The sequence below is a fragment of the Bos grunniens genome, chromosome 14 (assembly GCF_055505025.1).
Source record: "Bos grunniens cultivar Pamir isolate PY7600 chromosome 14, Bosgru_T2T1.0, whole genome shotgun sequence".
NCBI classification, from domain to species: domain Eukaryota; kingdom Metazoa; phylum Chordata; class Mammalia; order Artiodactyla; family Bovidae; genus Bos; species Bos grunniens.
In genome coordinates, this window is record NC_141178.1 from 47,093,210 (window position 1) to 47,109,568 (window position 16,359).

Here is a 16,359-nt window from a genome sequence, read left to right on the forward strand (position 1 = left end):
CTCAGGTGTCGTTTTTTCAAGAAGAAGATCACTTCTCTGACCATCCCATTGAAATTACAATCCCTCAACACCCGCACAAAAACACATGTGCTCCCTCCCACCCTTCTATACCCTATTTTTTTCATGACACTGTAACTGTCTGATATGATATATGTGTATATGTCTGTATTTATTCATTCATTCATTCTCTATCACATTTCAGGAATTTTGTTTGTCTTATTCACTATGGTATCCCAGCCCCACAAAATGATCCCTTGTACCCTGTTGGTATTCAGCAAATACAGATAGTGGTATGTTGCAGGTGTGAGGAATTTGTTCATTTTCCCAGTCTTCAGTTCCATCCATGTTTACCTTATGTGTGACTTATCAAAGAGCTGTGTGCCATCAAACCAGTTAAAAATGGACTGTCTTCACAGACTTCTGTATAAGGCTGTTGAGGCTGTGCACTGCTCAACTCCAGTGGCTCACATTCACAGAGGCTCACCCCCTGGATCTGGATGGTCTCACATCCTGCACAGTCAGACACAGAGCCCCCAGGAGGAGTGAATTCATATCCCTACAAAGGGGAGGAAAGAGGGAAATAGAAAAGGGGGAAAGAGAAAAATGTAAAATGGTGAAAGGAATAGAAGTGGGAAAGAAGAGATCAGGAAAGTAGTAAGTAGAAAGAGGAGTGGGGAAAGCTAGAGAAAAAGGAAGAAAAAGAAAGGGAGAGCTGGAAAGGCCGATGGAGGAGCACCATCCTGGCCCATACCTTAGTCCTCTCTAGTGATTCCAGCCACGCACCCAGGACCCTCCTACCACTCTTCAGCAATTCAAGTTTCATACATGAAATAATATATGTATATATGCTGCTGCTGCTAAGTCACTTCAGTCGTGTCCAACTCTGTGCGACCCCATAGACGGCAGCCCACCAGGCTCCCCCGTCCCTGGGATTCTCTAAGCAAGAACACTGGAGTGGGTTGCCATTTCCTTCTCCAATGCATGAAAGTGAAAAGTGAAAGGGATATGTATATATAATAATAAGTATATATGTGTATATATATATATATATATACTTCGTACATGTATAAAAGTCACTAAACATAAGCTCCATTGATATCTATTATATTCACATATACCTAAATTGTCCACTTTAATTTTTAAAAGAACGCTTCTCTCCTGCAGTTGAATTTCAGTTCACTTACAGAAGGCCAACTCTTGATGTTGAAGGACTGCCAAGGCTGTAGCTGCATGAACAATACGTTAAGACAGATTCAGAGAGTAGAAAGGGGACCAGCTAAGAGAGTGTCAGTGTAACAAAGGTGGGAGTCTGGCAGTAAGGGAAGTTTGTGCAGCAGTAATGGCTATGGCAATGGGTGTGAAATATAAAACTGAGAGACTTGCATGAAGAAATAGCAAGCCTTTGTAATGAATAAATGCAGCAAGAGAAGGAATAAAATAGGATCCCAAGTTTAGGGACTCAATGCTGGCTCAATGTGATAAAACTGATATTTAAATAGGAGATTCTGTATGGAAGCCATTGGGTAGAAGATGGAAAATTCATTTTTAAATATGTTTAGAGGAAATTAATCCTTTGGAATTTAAAGCCAGTCCTATTGAATGGAAAGAGTTGTTAATAAAACAACATACTGTAAGGTATCTGCACAATAAATTTCATTTTTATCCCTAATTATGTAAGGACAACTCAATTATGCAAGAAAAAAACTTTGATTTAGACTGTATCCATTTTCAATTCCTCTTTACTAATGAGGTTATACAGAAAAAAATACCAAAAATAAAAAAAATTTGAACATAATTAGAAAAGGAAATTTTTAAACTAAACTTCACCAGTTTCCAGAGATGTTTAAAGAAGGAAAAGAATGAGGTTGCACATATTTTCTTTGGCTCATAGCCCAAAAATTGTACTTGAAGCTTCATAAGAAATCAAAGTAGGAAAATCTGGCAAAAGCAAAAATAAGACAGGGATTGAGAAATTTTCAGTAGATATAGCTTGGATAGATATTTTAAAAATTAAGGAAAAGAGCATTTTGTAAGAACTGTACTAGAAGTGAAAATTTTAAGCCTCATTCATAAGAAAAAGGTAAAGAAATATAAGAATTTGACTGATATGGAAATAGAAAAGGATATGCCTTTTTCACTTTCTGTTGATAAATCTTGAATCAGCTTCTTGACTAACACATAACCGTGATATCAGACAATAAGAATATAAACCTCAAAGGCCCTTGTGAGAATTTAGTGAGATAACCCTCTGAAGGGCTTGGAATAGTGTCTGCCATTGAATAAGTTCTTCCATAAGCCACTGCTATTGCAACTCTCTGCTGATTCTACAATGAGACCATCTTTGTTAAAAGGCTAGGTACTGATTTTCCCTTGATTTTTCCCATTGTTCATTTAGGTCCTGGGCAAATACCTTTCTAGTTTTATAGCAGAGGGCAGGATAAATGTCTGGCTTCCAGACCAGTGCTTACTGGCTCCTGAGCATTTACCAAGAATAGTCATGTTTTTCTGGGTGTGATCATTGGCTCCCCTGCTCCTAGTTTTTAAAGCACTGAACCAAATGCTTAAAATATTTCCTTCCATAGCATGTACATGTACATTACCATGGTTCTCTGCCTGCCTTTTCCTTCTCTACTGTAATGGAGGGACTGTACCTCTTGAGAGCCAAGTGACCCCTCAGTCTCCCTTTCTCCCACCTTACCCACCCGTACCTTTAATTTTTTTCCTTACATTATCTGGGAGTTTCATTTTCCAATGAATATGGAAATGCTTGGAGTTAAGTTGGCCAAGGATAACAATAGTTAGAAGCAATGATACTGAGTACTTGCCATGTTCTATATATTTTATATACTTCCTGAAAATCTCATTAATTATCAGACCGACCCTATAAGGCAGATTCTCTTATCATCCTTGATTGATAGATGAGGAAACAGCCATCGAAAGTCAAGCTTTTTGGGGCAGTTGGTGAGTAGTGGAGCCAGTATGTAGACCTGGAAAGTGTGGCTCTGAAGGCCAGCGTCTTAACTGTATCCTAGCCTACCTACCTGCAGGGAAGTGCAACAGTGACAGCCCTGGGCTAGAGGCTGTAGACTCTACAAGATCAGGAGGCAGGTGCCCCACCCCTCTTCTTTCAAGAGAAGCAAAGCACGGGCACGCCACTTTGGTTACTCTTCTTAGTGGAAACCTCTCTGTCTTACTATCTGAGGAAATTCTTCCTAGGCCTCCTCCACACTTTTTTCTGGATTGGGTCCTTGGACTTTCTCTTGAAAATTGGAGCAGGGGCCCCTTCTTTGGTTCTTAGTAGCCTCCATTTTCCACATAGCTTCTTCTGCTACACAGGGTCCTCTCAAACGCAAGTTAGGCTCCCAATTCTGACATCAAGGGACTATCCGGTGATAAAGACATAGCATAAAGACCCTCAGCACGGCTTCCAAGGCCAGAATGGGGGCTGCCGTGTAGAGTTGTGCAGGTTGCTACTGCGTGACCCAAGGGGCACCGTATGCACTGTTGACATTGTGGAGACACATATTGATTACAGCAAAGTTTTTGTCAGATGGCAGCAAAGTCTCTTGTTCTTCATGTGTACTATCCAAATTTTCTGACAGATGAAGATACTACCCTGAGGAAAGAATGCACCTTCCTCATTTTTTAAAGAGGGCATTATGGGGGCTACTGATGGCCCTAACTGATGTTGGCAGTATTCAGGCTTCCTCTGAGCTTCCTCAAAACACCCACAGCCCTGACCCACTTCCACCCACCCTATTTAGACTAAACACACTAATTGTGTAGCTTCAAACTAACCTAGTCCTCAAAGAGAAGATATTATCTTCCAAGAAACTCTACTTCCACCTGGTCCTGAAATACAACTATCCCTTTGGTGAAAATTTGGCTAGTTCTTCCCAGAAAGAAAGGGGTTGGAATAACTGGTAAAAGAAACATATACTTTCATTTTTTTATTTTCTTAAGTTAGCATAAAACGAGAAAAAATAAAAGGACCCAGTCAACCCTTTATCCCCTAAGGAATCTTTTTATTAGGTTAATATTTGCAATTCCCCTTCTCTCTGGTCTTTAAAATAGGATGAGTCCAAAGAAATTTCTCATTGACTGGCTGAAGGGCGAACTACATGAGGGTGCAAAAGAGGTAGATCTCTCAGCATTAATGAGCTTGCAAATACTTAGAAAAGGAAAATATATGAGAGGGACAATGGGGACTGGGTACAGGGAACAGGTTAGAGAGAGACTTCTGATGATGTAATGAGGCACAGAAATTGGGGAAAGGGTGGAAAATATGTCTTTACTAAATATTGTTATTTAAAAACACTTGTTTCTAGAAACTCTGCTCATATCAGATCAGATCAGTTGTGTCCAGTCGTGTCCAACTCTTTGTGACCCCATGAATCGCAGCACGCCAGGCCTCCCTGTCCATCACCAACTCCTGGAGTTCACTCAGACTCACTTCCATCGAGTCAGTGATGCCATCCAGCCATTTCATCCTCTGTTGTCACCTTCTCCTCCTGCCCCCAATCCCTCCCAGCATCAGAGTCTCTTCCAATGAGTCAACTCTTTGCATGAGGTGGCCAAAGTACTGGAGATTCAGCTTTAGCATCATTCCTTCCAAAGAATACCCAGGGCTGATCTCCTTCAGAATGGACTGGTTGGATCTCCTTGCAGTCCAAGGGACTCTCAAGAGTCTTTTCCAACACCAGAGTTCAAAACCATCAATTCTTTGGTGCTCAGCTTTCTTCACAGTCCAACTCTCACAGCCATACATCACCACAGGAAAAACCATAGCCTTGACTAGACGAACCTTTGTTGGCAAAGTAATGTCTCTGCTTTTGAATATGCTATCTAGGTTGGTCATAACTTTCCTTCCAAGGAGTAAGTGTCTTTTAATTTCATGGCTGCAGTCACCATCTGCAGTGATGTTGGAGCCCAGAAAAATAAAGTCTTACACTGTTTCCACCGTTTCCCCATCTATTTTCCATGAAGTGATGGGACCAGATGCCATGATCTTCGTTTTCTGAATGTTGAGCCTTAAGCCAACTTTTTCACTCTCCACTTTCACTTTCATCAAGAGACTTTTGTGTTCCTCTTCACTTTCTGCCATAAGGGTGGTGTCATCTGCATATCTGAGGTGATTGATATTTCTCCCGGCAATCTTGATTCCAGCTTGTGTTTCTTCCAGTCCAGCGTCTCTCATGATGTACTCTGCATAGAAGTTAAATAAGCAGGGTGACAATCTACAGCCTTGACGAACTCCTTTTCCTATTTGGAACCAGTCTGTTGTTCCATGTCCAGTTCTAACTGTTGCTTCCTGACCTGCATACAGATTTCTCAGGAGGCAGGTCAGGTGGTCTGGTATTCCCATCTCTTGAAGAATTTTCCACAGTTTATTGTGATCCAGGCAGTCAAAGGCTTTGGCATAGTCAATAAAGCAGAAATAGATGCTTTTCTGGAACTCTCTTGCTTTTTCCATGATCCAGCAGATGTTGGCAATTTGATCTCTGGTTCCTCTGCCTTTTCTAAAACCAGCTTGAACATCTGGAAGTTCACGGTTCACATATTGCTGAAGCCTGGCTTGGAGAATTTTGAGCATGACTTTACTAGCATGTGAGATGAGTGCAATTGTGCGGTAGTTTGAGCATTCTTTGTCATTACCTTTCTTTGGAATTGGAATGAAAACTGACCTTTTCCAGTCCTGTGGCCACTGCAGCATTTTCCAAATTTGCTGGCATCTTGAGTGTAGCACTTTCACAGCATCATCTTTCAGGATTTGGAATAGCTCAATTGGAATTCCATCACCTCCACTAGCTTTGTTCGTAGTGATGCTTTCTAAGGCCCACTTGACTTCACATTCCAGGATGTCTGGCTCTAGGTCAGTGATCACACCCTCATGATTATCTGGGTCGTGAAGATCTTTTTTGTACAGTTCTTCTGTGTATTCTTGCCATTTCTTCTTAATATCTTCTGCTTCTGTTAGGTCCATACCATTTCTGTCCTTTATCGAGCCCATCTTTGCATGAAATGTTCCTTTGGTATCTCTGATTTTCTTGAAGAGATCCCTAGTCTTTCCCATTCTGTTGTTTTCCTCTATTTCTTTGCAATGATTGCTGAAGAAGGCTTTCTTATCTCTTCTTGCTATTCTTTGGAACTCTGCATTCAGATGTTTATATCTTTCCTTTTCTCCTTTGCTTTTTGCTTCTCTTCTTTTCACAGCTATTTGTAAGGCCTCCCCAGACAGCCATTTTGCTTTTTTGCATTTCTTTTCCATGGGGATGGTCTTGATCCCTGTCTCCTGTACAATGTCACGAACCTCATTCCATAGTTCATCAGGCACTCTATCTATCAGATCTAGGCCCTTAAATCTATTTCTCACTTCCACTGTATAATCATAAGGGATTTGATTTAGGTCATACCTGAATGGTCTAGTGGTTTTCCCTACTTTCTTCAATTTAAGTCTGAATTTGGCAATAAGGAGTTCATGATCTGAGCCACAGTCAGCTCCTGGCCTTGTTTTTGCTGACTATATAGCGCTTCTCCATCTTTGGCTGCAAAGAATATAATCAATCTGATTTTGGTATTGACCATCTGGTGATGTCCATGTATAGAGTCTTCTCTTCTGTTGTTGGAAGAGGATGTTATGACCAGTGCATTTTCTTGGCAAAACTCTATTAGTCTTTGCCCTGCTTCATTCCATATTCCAAGGCCAAATTTGCCTGTTACTCCAGGTGTTTCTTGACTTCCTACTTTTGCATTCCAGTCCCCTATAATGAAAAGGACATCTTTTTTGGGTGTTAGTTCAAAAGGTCTTGTAGGTCTTCATAGAACCGTTCAACTTCAGCATTACTGGTTGGGGCATAGACTTGGATTACTGTGATATTGAATGGTTTGCCTTGGAAATGAACAGAGATCATTCTGTCATTTTTGAGATTGCATCCAAGTACTGCATTTTGGACTCTTTTGTTGACCATCATGGCCACTCCATTTCTTCTGAAGCTGACAGCAAGGAAAAGCTGTAGTTAAATAAGTATAGAAATCTTGTACCATAGATTCCTCTGTTTCCTTTTACCACAATAAAGTTGTACAGATATCCTAGAGAAAACTCTGTAATGCTTATTACCATCCTGCAGAGTTCCATGGGATACTGATTCGGGGAATGTAATGGATACTGAATACAAAATAAAAGTTACTCCACCAGGGAGTGCTACCTGACACCATCTAAAATTGAAAGACAATTTTTTTAAATGTAGGGGTAATAGATTTTTTCAAAACATGGGGGCCAAAAATTGTTGACTCAAAGTTGTCACAGTAAATCAAATAAAAATGACTTTCAGAAATTTCAAAACATATTGCGTTGGAGACTAGGAAATAGTAGAGAATTATTATAATAGAGCTAAGTTTGGTTTCAATAGAAAGAAGCATAGTAAATTATCTGTGATTCTCTTAATCATATCTGCAATGATCAGGCTTGTTTCATTTCATGTATGACAATGCTTTCTCAATGGCACTTTTTAAAAATTTGTAGTAATGCAAAATAGTTTCAATTGGATCAGCATTCTATCCTAGGTAACAGGTTTTGACAAAGTTTGCTTGTTGATATTTTTAAGTTGACTAGCACCCTTGGCTTTATTAATTTTGAATTTTCTGTGATCAGCAAGATCTATTAAGTTTCTGAGAAATTACTCCAGATTTACCTATAAATCCAAAATGTTTATGTGTCACTTAAAAGCATGTATGTAGGAGATAAAGGAAGGAGTAGAGGAAGGATAATGACCTTTGGGTTACAGACAACATTTAAGTTCATTTAAATCAATGGCTCCTGTTTATTTTCCTTCAGGACTGTGGGCTCTATCAGATTTCATCACATCACACACCTGCATCTCCTCGGTTTATTTACTTTCCACCCCTTGACTGCATTCAATAAACAGTACTCAGTGAATAACAGCAGAGATGGGACAGTGGAGAAAATCAGTGATAAAAAAATCCATATTTTATTCTTTTAACTTGAGTAAATACTAAATTTCATTATCTTAATTTGGGGTAGTTAGTTGAAATCTCATATTTTACATATAAATTTTACAACATGTGACTTAGAATGAAGACATTTTTATATATTATTTTGCAACAGAAAATAAGTGTGTCTGAGAGGGTGCTTCTAGATGATACTTTTTGCACACAGTCACTGTTGGTTTCATTTTAAAAAATAAAGGAATACCATGCTTTACTCATCTCAGCAGGAATCAGAAATCTGTCACCATTGTCATTTCTCCACAATTTCTTAAAGAGACATCTTTTCATTTATTCCTTGAGACTTAGTGTTTTTAGGGTACCTTTGAATGGTTGTTTAGATTACTTCTTCAAGGAAGAAATGCACACCAAGATAACAGGTAACTATTTGGTGACATCAATCAGCACACAGAGAACATCAGAACCCTTCCAGTTATAGACACTGTACATTTTGGGATGGGCTAGTTTTGATTTTCCTCACAGTGTTAAAATCAGGTTGAGCATGCCCCTATTAACCAGGTATGTGCTGCATTCCAGGCTGTGAGCCAAAACATTGCCTCCAGAATGCCAGATGGGCCCAGTAGCACCCAAAGGCACTGGCTCACAGTGTTGTATCGACCTATATGTAGATACACAGAGGACTCGGAAGGGAATTTGAGAACCCATACCCTACTGCTAACATTAGATTATGCAGAATACACATACATATGCACATACATGCACTTGTGTACATACACAAAAACACATACATCTCTCCAATCACCCAGATTATCATAGAACTGGGGACAGGAGATAAAGAAAAATCCAAGAGGCTAGGCATTTTTCATAAAGAAGATGAGGAACTTCTTGTGCCAGCTGAGATGGAGTAAGCCCACCACCACCTATCCCTTCTACTCATTTCAACTAACAATTCCAGATGGAATTTTAAAAAAGCAATTACATGAGCACTCTGAAAAGTAAACAATAGCATGCCAATTAGGGAAGGAAGTAAAACTTTGAAGAATGACCGGGATAGCAATGAGTTTACTGGGTTCTTTTCCCTCCTTTATCTTTTGACTTTGACCTGAAGGGCAACAGATGTCCTGAAACAGAGTAGCAGGGTGAACAGTAAGACCTCCAAGGACACCTCTCTGTGTCCAAGAGGAGAGGGAAAAGGGGATCCTGTGAGCTAGAGAGTGTGTGTAGACGGGGGGATCTCCTCCCTCTCACACTATCTCCTTCTTTCCTTCTTCCCCTCTCTCTCTCCTTTAGTTCCTCTTTGAGAGCAATGCCAGTCATGGATTTGCACTGCCAAGTGATGGTGGCAGTAAAAGGTACCTTGTTTAGTCATTCCATCGTGCCCGACTTTTTGTGACCCTATGGACTGCAGCATGCCAGGCCTCTCTGTTCCTCACCATCTCCTGAAGTTTGTCCAAACTTTCATTGCATTGGTGATGCCATCCAGCCATCTCATCCTCTGATGCCCTCTTCTCCTTTTGCCCTCAATCTTTCCCAGCATCAGGGACCAAAAGGCATCTATCATATCTAAAAGAAAATGGATCTCTTTGGTCAGAATGGGGATAAGGGGGTTCCTGCAGTCTGAAGAACATTGGGTCATCTCATCTGTGCTATTTTTGTCTCTCCTTTATCTCATTGCTTAGCACTAAGGGTGAAACCAGTGCTAGGAGCTAAATAGATGAGAGAATTCCCAGATTTCTAGCCAGAGAGCTAGGAAAAGGGACTTTTGAAAGCCAGAGAGAGTGAAAGAAATTTCAGAGAGGAGAAAGCTAGAGAAAGGGATCCCCTACCTAGGTATCAACCAACCCAAGTTTCAAGCTCACCTTTCAGCTGCATTAGTAAGGAATATAGCAAAGACTTTAGGGTCTGAGCTATGATAAAAGCTATCACCTAAATCTTAGGCTAACCACTAAATGATAGATATGCAGAGCAGATATAAACAGCATAGCAAAGGCATGGAAAGCCTAACTACAACCACTGCTGAGAGAACACAAGACAAAACCCAGCTAAGCTTATTGTCTCATAAAACACAAACAAACCAACATTCTCCAGAGGATTTTAGCAGATGCCAAAGTCTCACAAGGTTGTATCCAAAATGCCCAGCATATAACCCAAGCTTATATACCAAAAGCAAACCAATAAACAAAATCCCAGGAATATATGACAGATTCCCAAAGAAAAAGACAATGAACAGTTGCCAGTACCAAGAAGACCCAAATACTGAAACTATTAGACAGAGTCTTTCAAAAGTGAGATAAAGGTGAACATGATTGAAAGAAGTAGACAGATAAAATTCTCAACAGATAGAAACTATGAAAAAGAATCAAATGAAAATTTTAGATTTGAAAAATACAATATTTAAGATAAGAAAATATACTTAATGGGCTCAATAACAAAATAGAGATAACAAGAAAGAGAAGTCATCTAACCTGGAAAAGAAAAGGGACAGAAAATACTGAAAAATATGAACAGATCTTGGGGACTTACGGAACAATAACAAAAAGTCTAACACTTGTGTCATTGGACTCTCAAGATAAAAAGTGGGGCTGAAAAAATACCTGAAGAAACTTTGGCCAAAAAGTTTCCAAAATTTGTGAAAGAAATCAACTTATAGATTAAAGATGCTCACCCCCCCTAAAAGGAATACCCCAAAGAATACCATACCCAGTCACGTAATAATAAAACTGCTAAAAAACAATGATAAAGACAAATCCTGAAAACAGCCAGAGAATGATACATTACATAGTGGGGAACAGTTATTTGAATGACTGTGGATTTCTCATCAGAGGCCATGAAACCTAGAAGACAGTGGAACCGTATCTTTGAAGTGCTGAAAGAAAAGAACTGTCATTCTATGTTCAGCAAAAAATTGTCTTTCAGGAATGAAGACAAAGTAGACATTCTCAGATGACTTAAAATATTACCAACAGATATTACCTAAAATAAACACTAAAAGGAAATTTTTTTCAGGTGAAAGGGAAACATAGATCATCAGGAATGAAGAAAAAAATAACACAAATGATAAATATCTGGGTAAAAAAGGAGTATTTTTTCCCCCAAAAGGTCTTTAAAATATTTATGACTACAGAAATAAATTATATTGCCAGGTTGGAGTTCTGTGTGCAAGACAAGTGACAACTACAACCCAAAGAGACTGAGTATTGACCTAGGGGCATGGTGGCTCAGTCGGTAAAGAATCTGCCTGCAGTGCAGGAGACCTGAGTTTGATCCCTGGGTCGGGAAGATCTCCTGGAGAAGGAAATGGCAACCCACTCTAGTATGCATGCCTGGAGAATCCCATGGACAGAGGAGACTGGTAGGTTACAGTCCATGGGGTCGCAAAAAGTCATATGACTGAGTGGGTAACACCACGTTAATTACAGTATCAGGGCACTCTTCTGACTTTTCCCCTGCTGCTACCCATTGGGTTGGGTGCTTGAAGAAACCCAGAGCAGTTATAGAAAAAATAAACAATCTAAAGTTTCCTTACACATCTCAGTTGTCCATAAGTAAATTAAAGATCTTGTCACATGTATGTTTTTCCTCTTTTTGGAAGGAAAGAGACAAACTATTTGCATGATTACCATATTGTTTCTAATCATTTTCATATTCCAAGTTGACAGCTCAATTCAAAACTTCCAAAAAGTTTAATACAGGTGGAAAAGTTTTCTGCATGCTACTCTTTTTTACCTGATCCCACTTTATCTCTCACTCTAAGAGACCATTTGTAAACTGGGAACTTATGTTATTACCTGTCTTTTGTAAACTGAAAAACTTCTGTTAGATAACCTAAGCTCTGTTCTCCCCTCCTGATTTTTCTAACTGACCTGTCCCAGATTCAGAACCACCCCACCCCAGCTCTAGCTGAAGTGTATCGTATTCCCTGGGGGCATACTCCCTTTGGATCTTTAAAGCATGGACTCCTAAAAATTGCTGAAGAGAAAATTTTTTTCCACATCTTTAGTAAGCTGCTGATGGTAGTAGCTAGGAACTCTTAGTCTTAAAATTTTTTCCTCTAATTTTCTAAAATTATATACTCATTTTTTAGAAGACTTCCTTTCACACAAGGACATATAAGGGTGAATCTTTAGCTTCTTTCCCTGGTACTGTGTTTTAAGCACAAGAGTGGTAATTAGAAACTACATTGACTCTTTGAGGAAGACGGGGTCACGGCTGCAGCGGACTTGTGTGCCGCCCGCTCCTGCTCCTGACTCACCGCTGTTCGCTCTCGCCGAGGAACAAGTCGGTCAAAAAAAAAAAAAGAAACTACACTGAAATATTCTTTTGCTAAATTTTATGTCATGTAATTTTATTGGTTTCCTTATCAGCTTACTAGTGGTATTTTTACTTTTTCTCCTTTTGGTTGGGAGTAAAGGAGGCTCATTTTGTGAGGTATCAGGGGAGGAATTATGAGTGACCTGATTTTATTCTGCTGTGTCTACTCAAAAGCCTCAGCATTAGATAAAGCTTTTGGCTTCTACACAACATGTGTGTTTCCAAGTAACTAACTTCAAACCCTGGAAAATTGTACTAAAAACAACAGGTCTAATAGAAAAAAAGAAAATTAGGTATAAATCACTCAAAATCTATGCAACTTTGTAATCAGAGTATCAATAAAAGTCTAATAAAAATATTAGCACAGCTAAAATACATTGAATTTTTTTTTAATGATAAAGGTAGCTTGGTGGGAAAAAAACTGAGGAAAGGTTGAGGCTACTGAGTTATGGTGGCCTGGACAAAATGCCCACATGTTGGGAGGACATCACAGCACGGACTGCAAGGACAGAACACTTGGCTAAATCCTGAAGGAAGGTTTTATGGTCAAGGGCACCCACGTGGTATTAGATGCCTCTGCAACTTGAGGTTAGTGGTACTTGTGTAGTTTGTGCTTTACTATTATTTGATGCTGTAAAACATGATCATGCTGGGGTAAAGTCCACTGGAAAGTTTCACATGAAAATTCTCAGTATATCCAGAGTATTCATTTCCCAGTTATCATGAGCTAGCTTGGATTACTCAGAGACACATGATAGTGAAACAGACTACCTATTCATATGCACTGTTTCCTAAGAAGATCATTTTAACAGAATCTCTAGCTATATACTAGCTTATAAAAATGATGCCGCATAACAGATTTTTTAAATGATCTGGTCAGGGTTTTAAAATGCTAAAACAAGAGCAGCTAAAGGCAGGAAAAAGTAACGAATATAATGCTTACTAAATGTGCTTACATTATCATTAAATATGGAAATCTTGGAAATAGTCCACACATGCAACAGGAAAAAAAATTGATAAACCAGGGTACAACAATTCACTGGAATATAATATATACATTAACAAAAACTTATACTTGTGTTATCAAGGAAGAATATTTTGTGAAAACGATGTAATACACGTAAGTCTGTGTGCATATATACCAAAATGTTGGCTCTGGTTATCTCCGTGTCTCAATGTGATAGGATTCCAGTTGAATTTTATTTTGTTTTTTTTTTCCTCTCTTATCTGTATTTTCTTTTTTTCTGTAATAAACTTATATTACTCTTGCAATAAGATGAAAGGAAGTTACTATGAAAACTCACATCTGAAAATATTTTAGTTCTCTTAATGTTTTATAGCAGGAAACAGCAAGCAATATAATTTCAAAACCATAGGGGGCTAGTTTTAAAGAGCCTCTTCCGCTTCAACCTACTAGGCTGGTGGAGCTTGGTGATGTGTGGATGCGGCATGAAATGTGGGGCTGGGGTCTGGAGAGGTTATACCAACACTCAAAGGTCTGTTGGATTTGGTCTATTGCAACAGCCTCTACTTATCAACAAACTTTATTTTCAGGGACCATCCATCTGTTACCGAATCACTATTTCCTCTGAGGCACACGTGTATGCAACACAATACAGATGCTTTACTTGGGGGGAAGGAGAAAGTGACTATAACAACAGGAAAGCGGGTTACTGCTACATCATGAATCAAGCCACCAAACAGGGAAGAAATAAAAGGGTGTTTTCTTGTACTTGCAAGTGTAACCACATCATGGTTGGAGCCATTCAGAACAGGGACGATTCAGGTGGGTCTCCCTTAAATATTTCTGAAACCAAGCCAACAGGGCTAGATCCCAGAGACTCTGAAACCGGTATGGGTCTTTGTGATGTAACGTCTGCATCACGATGAGCCAATGACTTACCTCCTCTGGGCCTCAGCTATCCTACTTGGAAAATGTTTGTGATGATTCCAGAGGTTCTCCTCTGGCTCTGAAATTCTACAGTTATAGTTTAAGGAAATTCAATGACTATTAGGGGAGCACCTACTCTGCGCAAGGTATTATGCCAGGTTCTCCAGTGGGTACGAAGTGAGTAATATGCTGTTTCTCTCCTCAGTTGGCTGATAGTCTGATAAGAGGTATAGATATAGAGATAATTAAAGCAAAATAAAAGTGCCACTCTTGTTATTCAGTCTCTGGTTGGTGTCTGACTCTTTTGCCACCCCATGGACTGTAGACCACCAGGCCCTCTGTCCATGGGATTTTCCAGGCAAGAATACTGGAATAGGTTGCCATTTCTTCCTCCAGGGGATCTTCCTGACCCAGGCGTCAAACCCGCATCTGTCTCTTGCATTGGTAGGCGTATTCTTTACCACTGAGCCACTGGGAAGCTCACAGAAGTGCCACTAGAGCAGACTAAACATGATGCCCTCCAAGTTAAAAAGAGCTAGAAGAGCCTCAATAAGAGTTCTAAAGCTATTCTCAATTTTTTGGCCATCTGGCTTTCTAAAATATGACCAAATTCTTTTCAAAAACTCCAAACTGTAACAAGCCAATATAAATAGGAATCTGCTTTGTTACAAACACAAAAGGAATTCGCTCCATTAAAACAGAATGAATGAACCCTCAGTAATTCAGACCAAGGAAGGTAAGAATTGAGACTTAATGCATGGGATATGGGCATTATGTGATTTTAATGACTTCTAATTTTACTTTCAAGGGTATAAAGAAACATTGCCTAGAAATCTTTACAAAGTGACTTTTGTAGAATATAAACTCTGAAAGCCCCATATTTGTCTAGTCCAACCTTCTCAGTGTACAGGTGGGAAAACTCATACAAGTTGGTTATTCAAGGCCCCAAAGAGAGAAGTCATTTTAAATGACCCTGCAAGTGTTTGTAAACAGTTATTTGATGGATTTAGAATTTCTTGAAAGGGCCTTGTTCTCCAATGTTCTCCACATTTCCTACAATCTTGTTCAGTCTACTCATTTGAACTTTAGGATTGTGAGAGAGATTTGGTAGCAAAAGTAAGCTTTCATCTATTTGTGGCTCTTTCCATTTGTCTTGGTGTCAAACAGGCAATTTCTAGCCTATATTGTTAATGTGAAACACATCAGAGGAGGAAAAAAGTCATCAGATATTAAGTGTCCTGGTGGTATGTTTCCAGGCAAGGGCCTGACCTTCTGCATTGCAGACTAGCTAAAACGTGAAGTCGCTCAGTCGTGTCTGACTCTTTGCGACCCCATGGACTGTAGCCTACCAGGCTCCTCTGTCCATGGGATTTTCCAGACAATAGTACTGGAATGGATTGCCATTTCCTTCTTCAAGGGATCTTCCCAACCCAGGGATCGAACCTGGGTCTCCTGCATTGTAGACAGACGCTTTACCGTCTGAGCCACCAGGGAAGTCATTGAGAGGTGTCAAAGCATTTTAATGCCCAAAATATTTCCCCTGCTAGACTGCTAAAGCTAAATTACTTTGTTATGAATTCATTCCTCTGGAATATAATTTTGTGTCCCCAGCTGTCATGTGTGAGAGGTAATAAAATTTCACCTATCAGGTTAAATCATTTAAAAGTGCTATTTGGTAGGTCAAAAAAAAAAAAGGCAATTTCATATGATTGTTAATTTCACATATGTGTAGTTAATTTCACAGAATTAACTAATTAGATATTAACTACCCTCTTATAGAACAGATAATAAGACTCTAAAGGAAAGAGGCACTGAGAAGCTACATATTGACAGAAAAGAGAAGAGTTAGAAACAAAAGGCATAAGATGGGAGGTTGCCAGGGTAGCTGAGGGGGCTAGACTATCTAAAAGGGAAAGGATGAAGAGTACATGAACTTGGTCTATGCTACACTGTCTTCAATGCCAGTTGTGTTCAGAGATGCAAAAGAAAGCAGAGACATGATCTCACTGTACTTCAAGAAAAGAATATACAAATTCCTAGTGAGCCGTACAAGCCTATATAAAATCAAGACCTGGATTGTTTTCAGACCACACATATTACAATAATTCCAAAAAGAGAAAGATCACTCTAGGTGGTCAGGCAAGAGGCTAAAGAGGTAACATCTACAGCTTAGCTCTGAAGAATCTGAGAAA

General features: G+C 39.4%; 2 protein-coding genes across 11 annotated transcripts in view; both read left to right on the forward strand.

The window, feature by feature from the left end:
* EYA1 (EYA transcriptional coactivator and phosphatase 1) overlaps positions 1-16,359 on the forward strand; it is a 627,341-nt gene that overhangs the window by 156,506 nt on the left and 454,476 nt on the right. The window lies entirely within an intron of this gene.
* The window catches only part of LOC147359370 (uncharacterized), a 51,443-nt gene that overhangs the window by 17,125 nt on the left and 17,959 nt on the right, over positions 1-16,359 (forward strand). For 6 of the 9 annotated variants that reach the window (XM_086336608.1, XM_086336609.1, XM_086336612.1 and 3 more), the window contains one exon: positions 13,831-14,062. The exons of the other annotated variants lie outside the window; for them this stretch is intronic. In XM_086336608.1, coding sequence (XP_086192734.1) covers positions 13,831-14,062 — 232 coding nt within the window. The remainder of the gene's footprint in view (positions 1-13,830; positions 14,063-16,359) is intronic. 9 annotated transcript variants of the gene reach the window in all.